The sequence below is a fragment of the Solanum tuberosum genome, unplaced genomic scaffold (genome assembly GCF_000226075.1).
Source record: "Solanum tuberosum cultivar DM 1-3 516 R44 unplaced genomic scaffold, SolTub_3.0 scf00404, whole genome shotgun sequence".
NCBI classification, from domain to species: domain Eukaryota; kingdom Viridiplantae; phylum Streptophyta; class Magnoliopsida; order Solanales; family Solanaceae; genus Solanum; species Solanum tuberosum.
Window position 1 is genome coordinate 64,167 of NW_006239353.1, and position 15,996 is coordinate 80,162.

The 15,996-nt window shown below is 32.5% G+C and overlaps 1 protein-coding gene across 1 annotated transcript; it reads left to right on the forward strand.

Moving 5' to 3' along the window:
- Positions 1–12,445: 12,445 nt before the first annotated feature.
- LOC102605035 (7-deoxyloganetin glucosyltransferase-like) lies at positions 12,446–14,387 on the forward strand. The gene is made up of 2 exons (XM_015303376.1): positions 12,446–13,044; positions 13,323–14,387. The coding sequence occupies exons 1-2, from the start codon at positions 12,528–12,530 to the stop codon at positions 14,222–14,224; spliced, it is 1,419 nt and encodes a 472-aa protein (XP_015158862.1). The 5' UTR covers positions 12,446–12,527; the 3' UTR covers positions 14,225–14,387.
- Positions 14,388–15,996: the final 1,609 nt, after the last annotated feature.

A 15,996-nucleotide genomic window follows, 5' to 3' on the forward strand; every position in this document is an offset into this window, starting at 1 on the left:
GTTCCAGCCTCGAAATCGAAAGATTTCTCCGTGGAATTCGTCACCAGGTATGTGGGATTTCACTAGTGGGTTCCTTTCGCCCATTAGGTCCTTAGAATTCAGTCAGATTCTTGATTCCATGATTATGAACAGACCTAGGGTTTCTAGAATTACAGCAGATCATCATGAATTTGTTATTAACATGTTCCAAATCAGATTATCATGTTATTGCTCAGTTTCTCGCATGAATTTCAGAACCCTAGCTATGTATTTCTTTAGTTCTTGAATTACACATGCTAGGTCAGATATTTCAGTTATTCAGTTATACATGCCTCAGTTATTAATGCATCATTATCAGATTAATTGTTGCATTCTCAGTTTTGCATGTTCAGTTCGAGCTATCCAGTATTTACAGAAATTCAGTCATAATCAGTTAACTACTTAATTCATTGGGAGTAGCATAATACCGAGTTGGACTAGGGTTTCAGCGTACCCATATAGTCCCAGAACTACGAGCCACGTAGGTGTAAGTCCCCTCTGTGGGCAACATCAGTTTAGTGATCACGCCAGTATGCCTCTATACCTCTGGCAGGGTATATTGGGTCCTCTCGATGGGGCGTATACATCGGACTCCACATTTAGATCATGTGGTGTCGGTTATTAGTAGCTCCCACAGTTCAGTCAGACTCTATTGCATTGACCATATTTCAGTACAGTCAGTATTCAGTCTCAGCATGTTATAAATTTGGTCATTGCATCAGTTAGCTCAGTATTCAGTATTTTCAGTATCTATATCATGTTCAGATTATATCATTGCTCAGTATTCTTTGTTCAGTTATATGTTATTTCAGCTTTACTGTATCCTGCATGCTCAGTACCTTTACTGAGGCATACGTGCGCTACATCTTCTCGTGATGTAGGTTCAGGTTCTCAGCATCCAGATCACGCTTAGATCGATTCCCGATCTTCAGTTCAGCAGCATCAGTGGTGAGTCCTCATTCTTCGAGGACTAGTGACATGTTTATCTTTATTGCTTTTAGTCTTTAGTTTCAATTTTTCTAGACCTAGTTGGGGCATGTCCCAACATTTCTAGTCAGTTTAGAGGCTTATTTCAGACATAGTTAGATTCAGCTTAGTGTTGAGTTAATATCTTCTTTGTATTAAACTCATCAGTTTTCATATATCTCAGATATAGTATATGGGTATTCCCCATCATTTCAGACTTACTTTCTGATTTAGCTTCCGCATCAGTTATTATTATCTTTAGTATGTTCATGATCATGCCAGCAGGGTTAGCTTGGGATCACTTGTGGTCCTAGGTTCCGTGTCCGCATCTTGGGGGTAGCTTGGGGCGTGACAATCTATGCGTCATGAAACAAGAAAATGACTTAAGAAGCATGAACTTGACCTTGAAATACATATTATTTTGGAGATGTCTACCTTTGTGACAAGAAAATTTGTTGGTTTTATCACTCTGGCATTGACCTCTACCATAATGACATTTGTTACATTCCTCAGATAATTTTCATTCTACTAGAATTTCGAGACCTAACATGTTGAACAAATCACCATGACTTGACTGAATTGGCAATCTGATTAGTGAACAGTTGGTAGGAATATTGTCTGCTCCTATGTATTCATCGGAAAGCTTATAGTATATGCTAAATCCTTCACAGCCACTGTACATATTATATTCCACAAAATGATCGTTCTTCTTCTGCGTAATGTTATGAACATTATTACTGCTACTGATGCATTTGAAGATGTTTATAAGATTAATCATATTAAAAGAAATAGAAGGAGAGTCTGGAAGGGAGAAATTTTTGTTAAATGCCTGGCACTTGTTCACTACGCTTAACATTTAAAAGCATAATTGATTTGGAAAATTTGTGAGAAACGTATATCTTGGTGTAAAGACTTGAAGTCTTGCATCAATATATAGACTTAGTCGTCAAGCCTAGTGAAGAGACAACTATCACTTTTTTTTTGTGAGTTTCATATATCAACTATCCATTGTTCCTTTTACCTATCTAAACTATATATCACTCTTCTCTTTGTATCAAAACACACCACGATGCAGAGTTCACTAAATATTGTTCCTACTCGACAACAGGTGTGTGTAGGCGTATTCAACATCGAAGGTATGTTTTAATACAGAGGGAGTGATACTTTAGGTAGGTAAAAGCAAACACTGGATAGTTGAGATATGAAACTCACAAAAAGGTGAAAAGAGTTAATGGTAAAAAAACACACATATAAAGAAGTCTATTCTAACATTATTGAGAGTGGAAAAGTCTAAGAATTATATTTAGATATTTCCAAAGAATTCTGTCAACATCTAAAGGACTTTTCTCCCTCTATTTATGCATTCTTTTCTCATTTTTCTCCGTTTGGTCACAATCGTTTTTCAAGTAGGACACTATATACAGTTCTATTATAACATTTTTAGACATAAAATGCTAGAGAGACAAGAATTGAACTTGAGACTAAATTTTCTTCACTATACACTGAGATTCCAGGAACATTTTCCTCTAGTCTTTATATACAAAATAAGTACTTCTTGTGCACATTTAATGTCTCATAGAATCTCTGAGAACACTTATCATTTGACAAAACCAATATAGTAAGCTCTGATGTCAATGCTGAATAAAACACTCAACTAAGAGGAGCTTTGTTAAAGCATCTGAAATATTCAGTAGCATTCTAGTTTAATTCTACTTTCTCTATTTCAATTTTTTGCAATTTCTTGAACAACATTGACTCGAAACTAGCTGACAATCTTTGCTTTCAGCCAATATTGTGAATATCAAGTTATTTTGTGATCTATACAGTTTTCATGAGTTGAATAGTTGAGTCCAAAATCCTTGAGCAAAATGCACTTTAAGAGAGTTGTTGAGAAGTAGTAGTATTATTAATCAATACTCTATTGATTGAAGTTCGTAAAATTTAGTTTGAGTGACTTTTATTCCTACTTACTTTTGATCAATTTAGTGTATTTTTTATTGGATTAAAGTTAAGTTATCCCAAGAACTTTAAAAGTATGTGTGTCATATAATATACTTCATAGTAGTTACCTTTTTTTTGGTGTTTCAAATGTTGTTTGAATTGTTCTTTTCTACTAAAACTATGGCTGCATAATGGTTTCTAAAGTTACTACTTGTGGTGCATTTTTGAAATCTTAAGCTACTTGGAACTTCATGGTTATTTGTCATTGTTGTTTTGTGGTTCTTGATTTCAATTAGATTCTAAATGTTTACTGAAATTGCTTGGATCCTCATGTAGTTTGATAAAAAAAAATGTTTGAGAAGTGAGTTTAGCTTTGTGAAACATGAAAAAGGTCATTACTTCACGTGGATGAAAAATTAAACTTTAGATCCATTAAGTTTAACTCGTAGTGTGTAGTGTTCTTAACTATTCTGATTGAGTTGGAATGTTTTTCATAGCTCATTGTAGCCTTGAAACATAAATTTATGAATAATATTTTAGCATATTTTCATAAATAGATCTAATATGAAAGAATTTAATAAATCTTTATACACTTTGTAGGCTCAAATTCAAGAATTGGTGGAGTCTGAACCATCACTTTCTAGCATAGAAATTGTTGAGAAATGCTTTGGACCTCAAAGTCGTAGTCATGTATTTGGCTTTGGAGGTGGAGTAAAAGCAAGAGATTTGAAAGGTGGGGCTTCCTCAAAACCTGAATTGTTGGTTGAGCTACGTTTAACTCAAAAAGAAAATCAGTCTTTGAAGGATTGCATATCTAACTTTCAAAATGAGATGAAAGAACTGAAGCAATTGAATGAATTTTTTTTAGCGCAACACCCTAATTTCCAGCCTCCAATTCAAGAGAATGAGTATTCGGATACTTGATGATACCATGTGAGTAAAAACTTACCTGAAACATCATTTTATTGTGCTGGTTCTGCGAGCGAAGCTATTAGTTGTTGGTTGTTCTATCGTAAAATATATTTGTGTGTTTGATATATATTATAAAGTAGTTGAATGATTATGCGTGTTGTAACAGTTTCCTGTAAAATTAAAGTGGTTGACATACTGCATACTATGATTTCGATCTTACATCTTAAGGTTTTTGTTGGGTCGTTCAAAGTGGCTTCGAGTAAGGTGTGAGTACATTGTCCTAGTTGTATCTATGAGAGTGAAAATGTAATCGTATACAGTACATATAGTGGTTCATGTTTTCGTGTATACCTTTAGACTTCCCCTGTTGTTTAGAACATGTACAATGTAGCTCTATATTTTTTTCAACACACTTACTCCTGATGAAATTTTGCAAAGAAAAAGGGACTTTTGACTATTTAAGGATTTTCAAGTGAGGACAAGAAACTCATTTAGAACATGTAAGATTCTTCTATTCCAGCTCTTCTCTACTCCTGTGATAAAAATTTAATGCTCTGCCATGTAGTTATAAATTTGAAAAGGCTTCAGACCCTTTCCATCATGTTCCTCCATTTTTACTAAGTGGACAGTGATATGGAAAATGGGGTTCCAGGATTACTCCCTCTATGTTTGGCCATTGTTGAACTCACTCAGCATTAACAATCTGTCACTTAGAATCTGTCACTTGGTGCTGCAGCATTTTTGAATCTGTCACTTGGTGCTGCAGCATTTTAGAAGCTGTCACTTTGAGCTGCAACATTAGAAGTTGTCACTTTGAGCTGCAGTATTTAGCATTTTAGAATCTGTCACTTGGTGCTGCAACATTGTTGATCACTGGTTCTAAGTCACCCCATAAGGCCCTCTTGTAGTTCAATTTTCTGTAACCCATACACTGCTCCAAAGTAAAATCCAGTATTCGATTTTATTCTAGTACAATAACCAAAGATAAATTGTTGGTGCACAACATCAACTCTAAAGTCGATGATAGAGTAGTCTTGTAATACCCAAATCCTTCCCCTCCGATGAATATTGTAGTTCGCAGCCCATCTCCATTTATCCCCAAGGTTCTTTATGATTTTTGGTGCTCTCTCTTCTTTGACTTTGTTTTCTAGTATAGCTAATAGAATAAAATTATTTTCTCTACAAAATGCCTTCATCTCCTTATGCTTATACACTTGATTAGTGCCTCTTACATTACATGTTATGATGCTCATTAAAATTGAGTTTTGTGTTGCGCTATTCCTCCACATCGTTTGCCATGTACCCCAATCTCCTGCATTATTTTCCTATGAGTAACCTGTGTAACAACTTGTGTAAACGTGTGAATGAATTAGATGTCTCCAGTCCCCAATCCATGTTCATACCCACACTTATCGAATAGTCCCTATCCTTTGATAAAGTGTTACATTTTTAGTCCTACTTATAAACAAACAGAATGTCCTGTTCCACTGTTGATAAGAACTCTACTGAAATAACAGTAACATGTAAAACTAACTAATGGCAACTCTCAAGTACTCTTTAATCTTTCCACAAGTACTCTTTAATCTGTTCTTCCTTTCCTTCATTTGTTTCCTAGACTTCTCAACCTTAGTGTCAAGCCCATTCCTGATGAGCCTATACTTTGGCTCATACTTCTTGGCATTCTCAACGGAATCATAAATCAAACCAAATCTTGTTGATTTCCCACCTCCAAAATGTGTACGTAACTTGGAAACAAAAATAGCATTTGTGTCCTTTCTGTTTATTTTTATATATAGTTAAGGATAGTATATAATTTTTTTGCTAAGGATTCATGATCACAATATTGTTACTAGCTTAGTGAGATGACTTATATTCACCTTATTTTGTAATTACATTATATATTATATCTGAAAGTGACAACTTTATATTATTGATCATATTTTCTAGGTGCAAATTACATGTGATCTAAGGACTAGATTGTTAGTCCTTATTCCTTTGGGTAGGAAATTTTAAATGGTTGTGAAATGATTTATGGACCACCTTCAAAATGGTCCCGAAATGATTTAGGGACCAACTTAAAAGTTTTCGTAAATTGGACGAGCTACAAACTGGTCGCAGACTCATTTACGGACCAGTTTCAAACTGGTCGAAAATTGATTTATAGACCAGCTTCAAGCTGGTCACAAACTGATTTACAGACCAACTTAGAAGTCGTCCTAAAATAATTATGGACCAGTTAGAAACTAGTCGCAAAATGATTTAATGACCACAATTTCAATTTCAATAAGTGCGAATAGGCACCAGATATATGGTCCCTAAAAGTATTTTAAGGACCAGTGATATACTAGTCGCGAAAAAGAATCAGCGACCAGCCCGATAATCTCGTCTCTAAAGGTCATTAGCGACTAGGCCTATAAGGACAAGTGTAACTGGTCGCTATTTCCCTTTTTGGGACCAGGTTCGTACTTATAGCGACCAGTTTTCCCTTCGCTATTGGGCAGTTTTCTTGTAGTGGAATGACTTGAATGAACTCTCTTTAGTTCTTCTTGGAACTCAAGGTTCTACATATAGTGACCTTAACACTCAAGAAATTTTAATTTCCTCGGTAAAATCCTACTCACAACGAAGGATGGTTCGAGTCTCAGTTTCGAAAAATATTCTGGGTTGTTACAATTATTAATTCAAATTAATTGTTATAGCCATAGTTTCTTTTATGTGTAATTCGCAGCAAACATTTCATGTTTAATAGACCAAAATATACAAATGCAAGACCCATTTGTATACCGAAATATACAAATGCATGACCCATTTGTATACCAAAATATACAAATACAGGATCCATTTGTATTCGGAAATATACAAATAGACCAAAATATACAAATGCAAGACCCATTTGTATACCGAAATATACAAATGCATGACCCATTTGTATACCAAAATATACAAATACAGGATCCATTTGTATTCGGAAATATACAAATAGACCAAAATATACAAATGCAGGACCCATTTGTATACCAAAATATACAAATAGACCGGAATAAACAAATGCAGAACCCATTTGTATACCGAAATATACAAATGCAGGACCCATTTATATACCGAAATAAAATCATTCAACTAAATATCTCATTAAATAAAATTTGTCATGAAAAAATAAATTATTTTTTATCCCTAAAATTGAATGATATTAACTTCTAAAATAAATAAAGTAAAATCTGTTTTGCGAATTAAGTTAAATGTTCATATATGAAATTAATTCTCATTTTTCCATTGTGTCCGATGTTTTAAAATCTATTTAATTTGAATTTTGCAAATCAAGAGCTTCGTATCTTTTGAATATTTGTATGGCGGTAAGATTCACAACAATCCCTGATAACCACTGGGTGATTTTGATTCTGTTAAAAAATGGAGATAACATAGCTTGAGGTTTTCTAGACGTTATGTTATTTAGCATACATATAGGGATGGTAATGAGGCGGGGTGAATGCGGGGCGGGGTGGGTTTAAAGCTATGCGGGGCAGGGTAGGTTTAAGGTTGCGTGGGGCGGGTTGAAGTGGTGGTTTTTTTTTAAAATTACTGTGGGGCGGGGCGGGTTGCGGGTATATGTGATTTCATGTGTGTTCAAATTAATTTAACTTTTTACATGTTATAAGAGTGATAGAACATTATTTATTAAAATAATTTCTTTAAAACTACTAAAATATTCAAGATGGTAAATGAAAATGGTTCAATAAAAAATAATACAATTTCTTACATGTTTCCAATTGACATCTAAAAAATGAAATTTTAAGTCACTATCCTATTAAATTAATACAACTTAATGAATTTTTTTTTTATTATCAAACTTAACTAGAAAAAGAAAATATTAAAAAAGTTATGTGAGGCGGGATCATGCGGGGCGGGTTTATGCGGGACGGTTGAAAATGAAAAAAATTATGCGGGTTAAACTCAACCCGCCTCACCCCGCCCTGCACCACCCCATTGCCATCCCTACATACATATTTAGTTATAGGTGTGCTAATAACTCTAGTTTATACTTTCTCTGTCCCTAATTACTTATCAACTTTTCCTTTTTTAGTTATCCCTAATTACTTGTCCATTTTGACAAATCAAGAAAGGACAATTTTTTTTACCTATTATACCCTCAATTAATTACTCTGAAAATTGTAGAACTTTTTGAAACTCTTAAGTTTTTAATTCATCCATTTCATAATTAATAGGGGTAAAATGATAAACTTACTATGTTAATAATTATTTTCTTAATAAGTGTATCAATTCAAAAGTAGAGGGACAAAGGGAGTATTTTATTTTGGAGTGAGAAAGGAAAGAGAGAGAGTCAACAGTTGCCAAGGAGAAGTAACTATAGAATTAATTTATTTATTTAAAAATTAATAGAGAAAATGGTCAAGTCCCCCCAATCTATAGTCCGATTATTAACTACACATTCATATTTTACGGTGATTCTATACCCCTTAGACTATTTTAAAATGGAATTATTTGCTCCCTATGTGCTGAGATGACAAGTAATATGTAGTTTGCTCTCTTTGAGAGAGTGGGAGCAAAACCAAATAATAAAATTTTAACTGTATAAGTGTTTTTTTATTTCATTATTAATTCTCTACTTTTGATGTTTCCTCTTCTTTTTTTTTTTTAAAAGTTTATTTAATTTTTTTTTAAACTTTTAACGTTCCTTTTCTTCTTTCTATTTAACGAAGAAACACCAGCAACAACATGGGTTCCAGCGGCGGCAAAATCATGTGAACTTCACTCATTCACCACCAAGTCTCTGTTTTCATCGACCTTCCATCATTAAGCTCCCTCTTACCTTCAAATCACACACGTCTCACATTAGCTCAATTAAAAACTCACCGGAAATAATTATTGTTACTCCACTATGTGAGAATAGACCAATCAACCATCAATTTCGCTGTGAACCACCACTTAAATCACCATTGCCACTTTCTTTGTAGCTTCAAGATTTTTAAAGTAGGAGATGCAGATTCAAACATAAACACAAAATTTAAATAGTTAGGTGTTGCATCTACCTTCCTTTTTCAGATCTGATAAAGCTTTGACTATCAAATCTACAATAAATATCGAATAGTACAAAAATCTTACAATATCTTCATTTTAAAGATTTCTACCCAACTAAACTAAACTAAACTAACAGCATCTAAAAATCTAATCCCCAAAATTGATCAATTTTTTGGAGCATTGAATTGTTAATGATTTTGAGTGAAATTTCTTAAATATCGAGAGAAAAAAGAGGAAATGGTGTAGAAATGGAGATTTTGAAGGGTAATTAGGCGATTATTGAAAAACATTTAGTAATTGATTTTTATACATTAAAAAAATATATATTACGTGGCGGGCGCATGTCCATCACCATTTAATGCTTATCTGGGGTGAGTTATTAGGGAATTATATATTCCACTTTTAAAATGTTTGGGGGTAAAATATGAGTGTGTAGCTGCCAATCCGGTTATAGGTTGGAGGGGCTTTTGACAATTTTACAAAATTAATATCTTGAAAGGTCATTTAATTTTGAGAATAAATAATAATTTATTTTATCATGTTAAGATTTAGTTAATGATGAATTTAGTTGAGTGATTTTTTTAATATAAAAGTCTAAGTTGAGTGATTTTACTAATACAAAACAAAATTTAATGACTTTTCTAGATACATTCTCAAAGTTGAATGACCTTTTGAGATGTCAACTCCAAGTTCTTACGACAAAATTCCTAATTTTCCTAACTTTATTTTCCATTAATAACTATATTGTGCAACCGTCCCATCAATTTTGTTCTTTCATATACACCTTGGTCTTCGAAATATTCTTTAAATAGTCTGCATAAGACAATTACATGGTTTAAATCCACTTCCATTTTCTCTAATTAATTTCTTATTTTTTAGTAATCTCAATTATGTCAATTCTAATTAGAGTAATTTAAAAACCATTCTGTCATTTGTCTAGAGATCATTAATTGTAATTTAGCGTCTTGTTCATTTGTCGTGTGCAACGAAATGAAAGGACCCGATCCACCAACTTCCATAGTTAATTCTCCGTCATCAACTTCAATTATTTTTAACCAACATTTTTAATTCACAATAATAATATCACTCTTTTGTTTTGTTAAGTTGTGCATTTGCAAATAAATTATTCTGACGCCAAAATGATTACGATTAAGGGTGTATTTGGTGTGGTGGAAAGAATTTCAATGGAAAATGTTTTCCATAGCTCAGTTGGTTGGTAATCGAACTCTTACCTTGTTTCCCCTCTCCTGTTATTCTTTAAAAAATAAAATTTCTTTTTTGAAAAAATAAGTGTTTTCTTTAAATTTTAATATTGATATGTAAACAAAAAATATTATCCCAAAAACATATGTAATATATCATATTACGATAAAGGTGGGATAAGGTGGGATGTGGGGGTTCACGAGTGATGGGTTGGGTGCTGTTGGGTGGGTGGGAGGAAACTATAGACTTGAAATATCACTTGTGGATTAATAGGAAATATGTTCTATTGGAAAAATCATTTTACTCATTTTTTAGGAATTTGTTTTTCTAAAATATTTTAACAAATCAACATGAAAAATTGAAAAACGTTTTCCTCTTACTAAACATATACCAAACACAGCCTAAGCTCAAACATTGCACAAAACATTGACTTCTTCTTCGTTTTCCCGTAAAATTCCAAAAGATATGATGGTGGTAGAGTAGGTGGATGATGGAAGGGAGAAAGGGTCAAGAAAAAGGAGAAATAATTTTACTTTTGAAAAAATAGAAGCTTTTCACGTGCCTTGAGTTATTGCAATACATAATATGTCACGTCAATAAAAAATATCAAAATGATATGGGATATCAATGTCTAACTAAAAATTGATATCAACTTTAAATGACCATCAATAAGTTAACCCTAAAATAAACTCATCTGATATGAGCTCAAAATATCTTCTTCTTTTCTTTAGCTTGCTTAATATTATGAAAATTATAATATAAAAAGCCAATTTTATGTTATTGGCTATTGCTTCTTTTTTTTTACGAACTATAACATGTAACTTATAAATCTTTTTCAAGTTATCAATATATTGAGTCTAAACAATTTATTTTTTTATGGTAATTAATTTCCGCATAACATGATAGTTTAAAAGGCAATAATTTTGAAGAGGAGAGAGACAAATGAGATAAAGAGAGAGGAGAGAAGCGAGCAAAAGTTTTGAATGAGAGATAAGAGATGCTAGAAATATAGATTGAATATTACATATAATTTGTATCTGAATTTCAATTGAGATACACATATATACATACACACATCATCTTTTCTCTTCATCAAATTTCACTCGCCTCTCTTTCGAAATCTCCCACATAGATTCAAATATAATTTTTTTGGTAAATAAGAATTTAATAAAAAGCTAAATCAGTGAATACATTACCCAGTTAGAAGAGCATTCCCCACGGATAAGAGTATTAGCCGTGGTATGTTCCTTCAGAAATAGTAGGGTTTCTAGCATCTTCCTTCACCAGTATGTTCGCTACCCTGTTCTCTTTCTAAATACGTGATGTAGTATTGCTCCTAGTTGTCGTATCAAAGACCTGCATTCAAATGTTATATTAGATTAACTCAAGGGGTACTTTAAAACTGAAATATAGATACATAGAGACATGCACAAATATATATTGTATCACCCCTAAAATATACATACATAGTTTTTTTTTCCTGATGATAGTTGTATCAATTTTTTTTTTGATACACAGATACAATACGATGGTATTTGTATCAGTTTCTTCTTCTACACAAATACAATATTTTTCTAATACATAGATACATTTTTTCTAATATAGAAATATAATTAGTTGTATCAATCGAAGAAGTAGAGAAGATTCAAAAGTGAAGAAGAATCTAATATATCTGATATATGTTTTTAGTCTATAGATATTCACCCGATGATACAGGTTGATAATAATTGTATCAGTTTTTTTTATACTCAAATAAAAAAAATAAAATTAAGACAATGTTTGAATCATTGTATCAGCCCTAAATAAATACATCTATATAATTTTTCTGATACTCTTTTTCAATAAGTAAATATAGTCTAATAATAGATGTATCAATTTTTTCTAATACAAACAAATATAGTTTGATATATAAATATAATTTGTTGTATCAATATGTGTCAATCAAATAAGAAAAGAAGATTCAAAAAGAGTGACACATTAGATACATATTGTGTCTGATGATACAAAAACTGATGAATGAAATTTTTTGATATACCTATGTTTATCCAATAAAAAATGAATCAGTAATTAGCAAGAAAATATTAAAAAATTTAAGACAAACAACCACAAATAAAAATAAAAATAATTCAGATAAAATTTTAACTAGATTTTGTACTAATACAAAAAAAAGGAAGGAATAGAAGAAAACTTCACAATGAATTGATTGAGATATTTGTTTATACATATGTACAGTTTTAGTGACTATGACAAGAACTTTTTTTTTTAGAAAAGTCGGTTTAGATAAATCTCATGTGAAAGAAAAAGGAGAGAGGAAGAGAGGCGAGAGAAAGTAGAGAGCCCGCTATAAAACAGTAATTCTATCTATGTTAGATAATATTGTGTTGAGTGGTCTATATAAGTGAGAAAATATATTCACAATTTCTGTAACAAAAAAAAAAAAACAGGGCAATATGAACCAAACAGAGGAATCCAAATTATCCAAGCCACATGCAGTATGCATTCCATTTCCAGCACAAGGTCATATTAACCCTATGCTCAAATTAGCCAAACTCCTCCATATCCGAGGCTTTCATATCACCTTTGTTAACACAGATTTCAATCACCGTCGATTGCTCAAATCCCGGGGTCTCAATTCCCTCGTTAGCCTACCTTCCTTTCGTTTCGAGTCCATCCCTGATGGACTCCCTCCCTCTAACGAGGATGCCACACAAGACGTTCCTTCTTTGTGTGAGGCATGTAAGAAGTCGTGTTTGGCCCCTTTCAGAGACCTCGTCACCACACTAAATCATAATTCCAATTTCCCTTCTATTTCTTGCATAGTCTCTGATGCTGCCATGAGCTTCACTCAACAAGTTTCTGAGGAATTAGGTGTTCCTAATGTTGGCTTTTGGACTGCTAGCGGTTGTTCCTTGTGGGCTTTCACACAATATCCAAAGCTTGTGGAACAAGGTTATGCTCCACTTAAAGGTATGAAAACCAACGTCTTATATTTATTTTAGACGATTAGACGTAGTCAGGATTTGATGTTGTTAGGTTGAGGATTCTAACTTTGACTTCTAAATTATTATACATATTAAATTTAGATCAAGGTAACAACCGTACCTTGGTTTCTTGCTCAACTACCGTCTATAGATTTTTTAAAGTTCGTTGAGTGTCCATTTGTAGATACTAAACTGTACTTGGTAACATCCCTAGTTAGCCATTCCGAAATTAATTATAGTTTCTTTTAACTGGTTGAATTTCAGATGAAAGTTATTTAGACACGATTATAGATTGGATACCGGGCATGGAAGGCATCCGTCTAAAACACTTGCCAAGCTTCATCAGAGCCACAGTTGATGAACCAAGCTATATTATAATCAAATATATAGTGGAAGAAATCATGGACAAAATTCCCAAATTCTCTGCACTCATTTTGAACACATTCGACATGCTAGAGAGTGATGTTTTGCAACAAATTGCAACAAAGTTCCCTGTAGTTAATTATACTATTGGACCCTTGCATCGCTTTGTGTTGAATAATACAACTCAAGACGAAGACTTGAAATCAATCGGTTCTAATCTATGGAAAGAAGAAACTCACTGTCTTGAATGGCTGGACACGAAGAAACCAAATTCTGTTGTTTATGTGAATTTTGGAAGTGTTACAGTGATGAGCAATGAACAGTTAATTGAATTTGCGTGGGGACTTGCAAATACTAAAATGGATTTCTTATGGATCGTTAGATCCGATTTAGTCATGGGTGATTCAGCCATTTTGCCACATGAATTTCTCGCGGAGACTAAGGAAAGAGGTTTATTAGTTGGTTGGTGTCCTCAAGAACAAGTTTTAAATCATCCGTCAATTGGAGGATTTTTAACACACAGTGGATGGAATTCGACTTTTGAGAGTATATCATATGGTGTGCCAATGTTGTGTTGGCCTTTCTTTGCAGATCAACAAACAAATAGTTGGTTTAATTGTAATCGTTGGGGTATCGGGATGGAAATTGATAGCAATGTGAAGAGGGAAGTGATTGAGGAACTTGTAAGAGAGTTGATGGTTGGAGAAAAGGGTAAAGAGATGAAAGAAAATGCATTGAAGTGGAAAAAATTAGCAGAAAAAAGCTATAAATTCTTCAGATGGATCATCTTACATGAATTTTGACAAGTTGGTTAGCCATGTACTATTAGGAAATTAAAGGGTCTTTCACCTTAAATTTCTTACATCAGATTGACAAGAGGTTCAAAGATTTAAGTTTTGTGAATGTCATGTTTCTCCAAGGTTGTATTATGTACTTGCAATAATTGATGAAAATAAACTTTCCATTCTTGCTAGAAAAACACTATTATTTCGGACGAAAATGATCTCTTATGATCACTTATAAATTGAAGAGAAAAAGAAAATGACATTTTCAGATTTTTTACGAAACCAAATTGTCAGATCATGTCAATGTCTTATGAATATTTTTTCAAACACATGTGACATGCCTATACACATCCGGATGACAGGCGGAGCAACATGCATAGGATGAGGCCTGACCAGTAAATATTTCATTTTTAAAATGGAAAACGAAAACTGTCCATTAGAAATGACTTTAAAACACCATTCTTCCTTTTATTGGATCAAACTTTTTCATACCCCCAAACCCTTTCCACCTATTAAATCAAAAAAATTTCCTAACGTATTAGAAATGATTCAAAAAATGCGATTCTTCCGCCTGTTGATTCATATTCACTTGTGACATTATATATTGCCCCTCAACTAAAATGCTGAGGCTTTGGGATTCTTCTTAAATACCACCTAATTCCCAATTAATTGAATGAGGATGGCAACAATACCTATCAACCAAAGGAAGTACTTTGCTGTTATATCTCATTTTTCATCTATATAAAGCAGCAACCATCACCTAATTTTTCTTGAGTTGAAATTCAAATTGTGGTTATAAAACTTAAATAATAATTTATTCAAATTATTGAGATTAAGCGAGTCAAATTGGGTGGTCAAGACCCATCCCGCTTTTAAGCCCATTTGAGCCCAAAGTAAACTTGGGCAGGTTAGAACTCAATCCGATTTCTATTTAAATCCATTTTAATAAGAGCAACTTTCACATATAGCAAACATAAAAATCATATTTGTATGTTATAGCTATAGTTTGCATAATTGCGCTCCATTGCAAATTTTATATTTGCTATGGAGCTTTTGATTTGTATAATTCGCTAGATACATTCAATTTTATACAAATTGTTCAGTTTTGTATAAATTCATTTATGCATTGTAATTTGTATAATAAGATCTGTATTTGTATAATTATAAGTTTATAGGATGGAAATATATGTTTTTGTATTTGTATATACATTTTTCTCTCGCTTTATACAAACACAAACACATTTTATACATTTTATACCGAAATGTATAAAATGGCTAATTGTATACCGAATCAGATGGCAAAAAAAGGGGATGTTTGGTGTGAATTGCAAATAAAATAAATTATGACTATAGCATTTAATTTGAATTAATAGTTTGCTATTTCATACAATTTTTCCTAAAAAAAACTGATACAATTATTATCAAACGTTATCATCCGATGAATATCCAATAGACTAAAAAACATATATCAGATATATTAGATTCTTCTTCATTTTTGAATTTTCTCTACTCCTTCGATTGATACAATCAATTGTATTTCTATATTAGAAAAAAAATGTATTTATGTATTAGAAAAATATTGTATTTGTGTAGAAGAAAAAACTAATACAACTATTATCGTATTGTATCTGTGTATTGAAAAAAATTGATACAACTATCATCACAAAAAATAACTATGTATGTATATTTTAGGGGTGATATAATATATATTTGTGTCTTTGTGTATCTATATTTCAGTTTCAAAGTACCCTTAAGTAAAAATGTAATCGCCATGATTACAAAGGATGCAA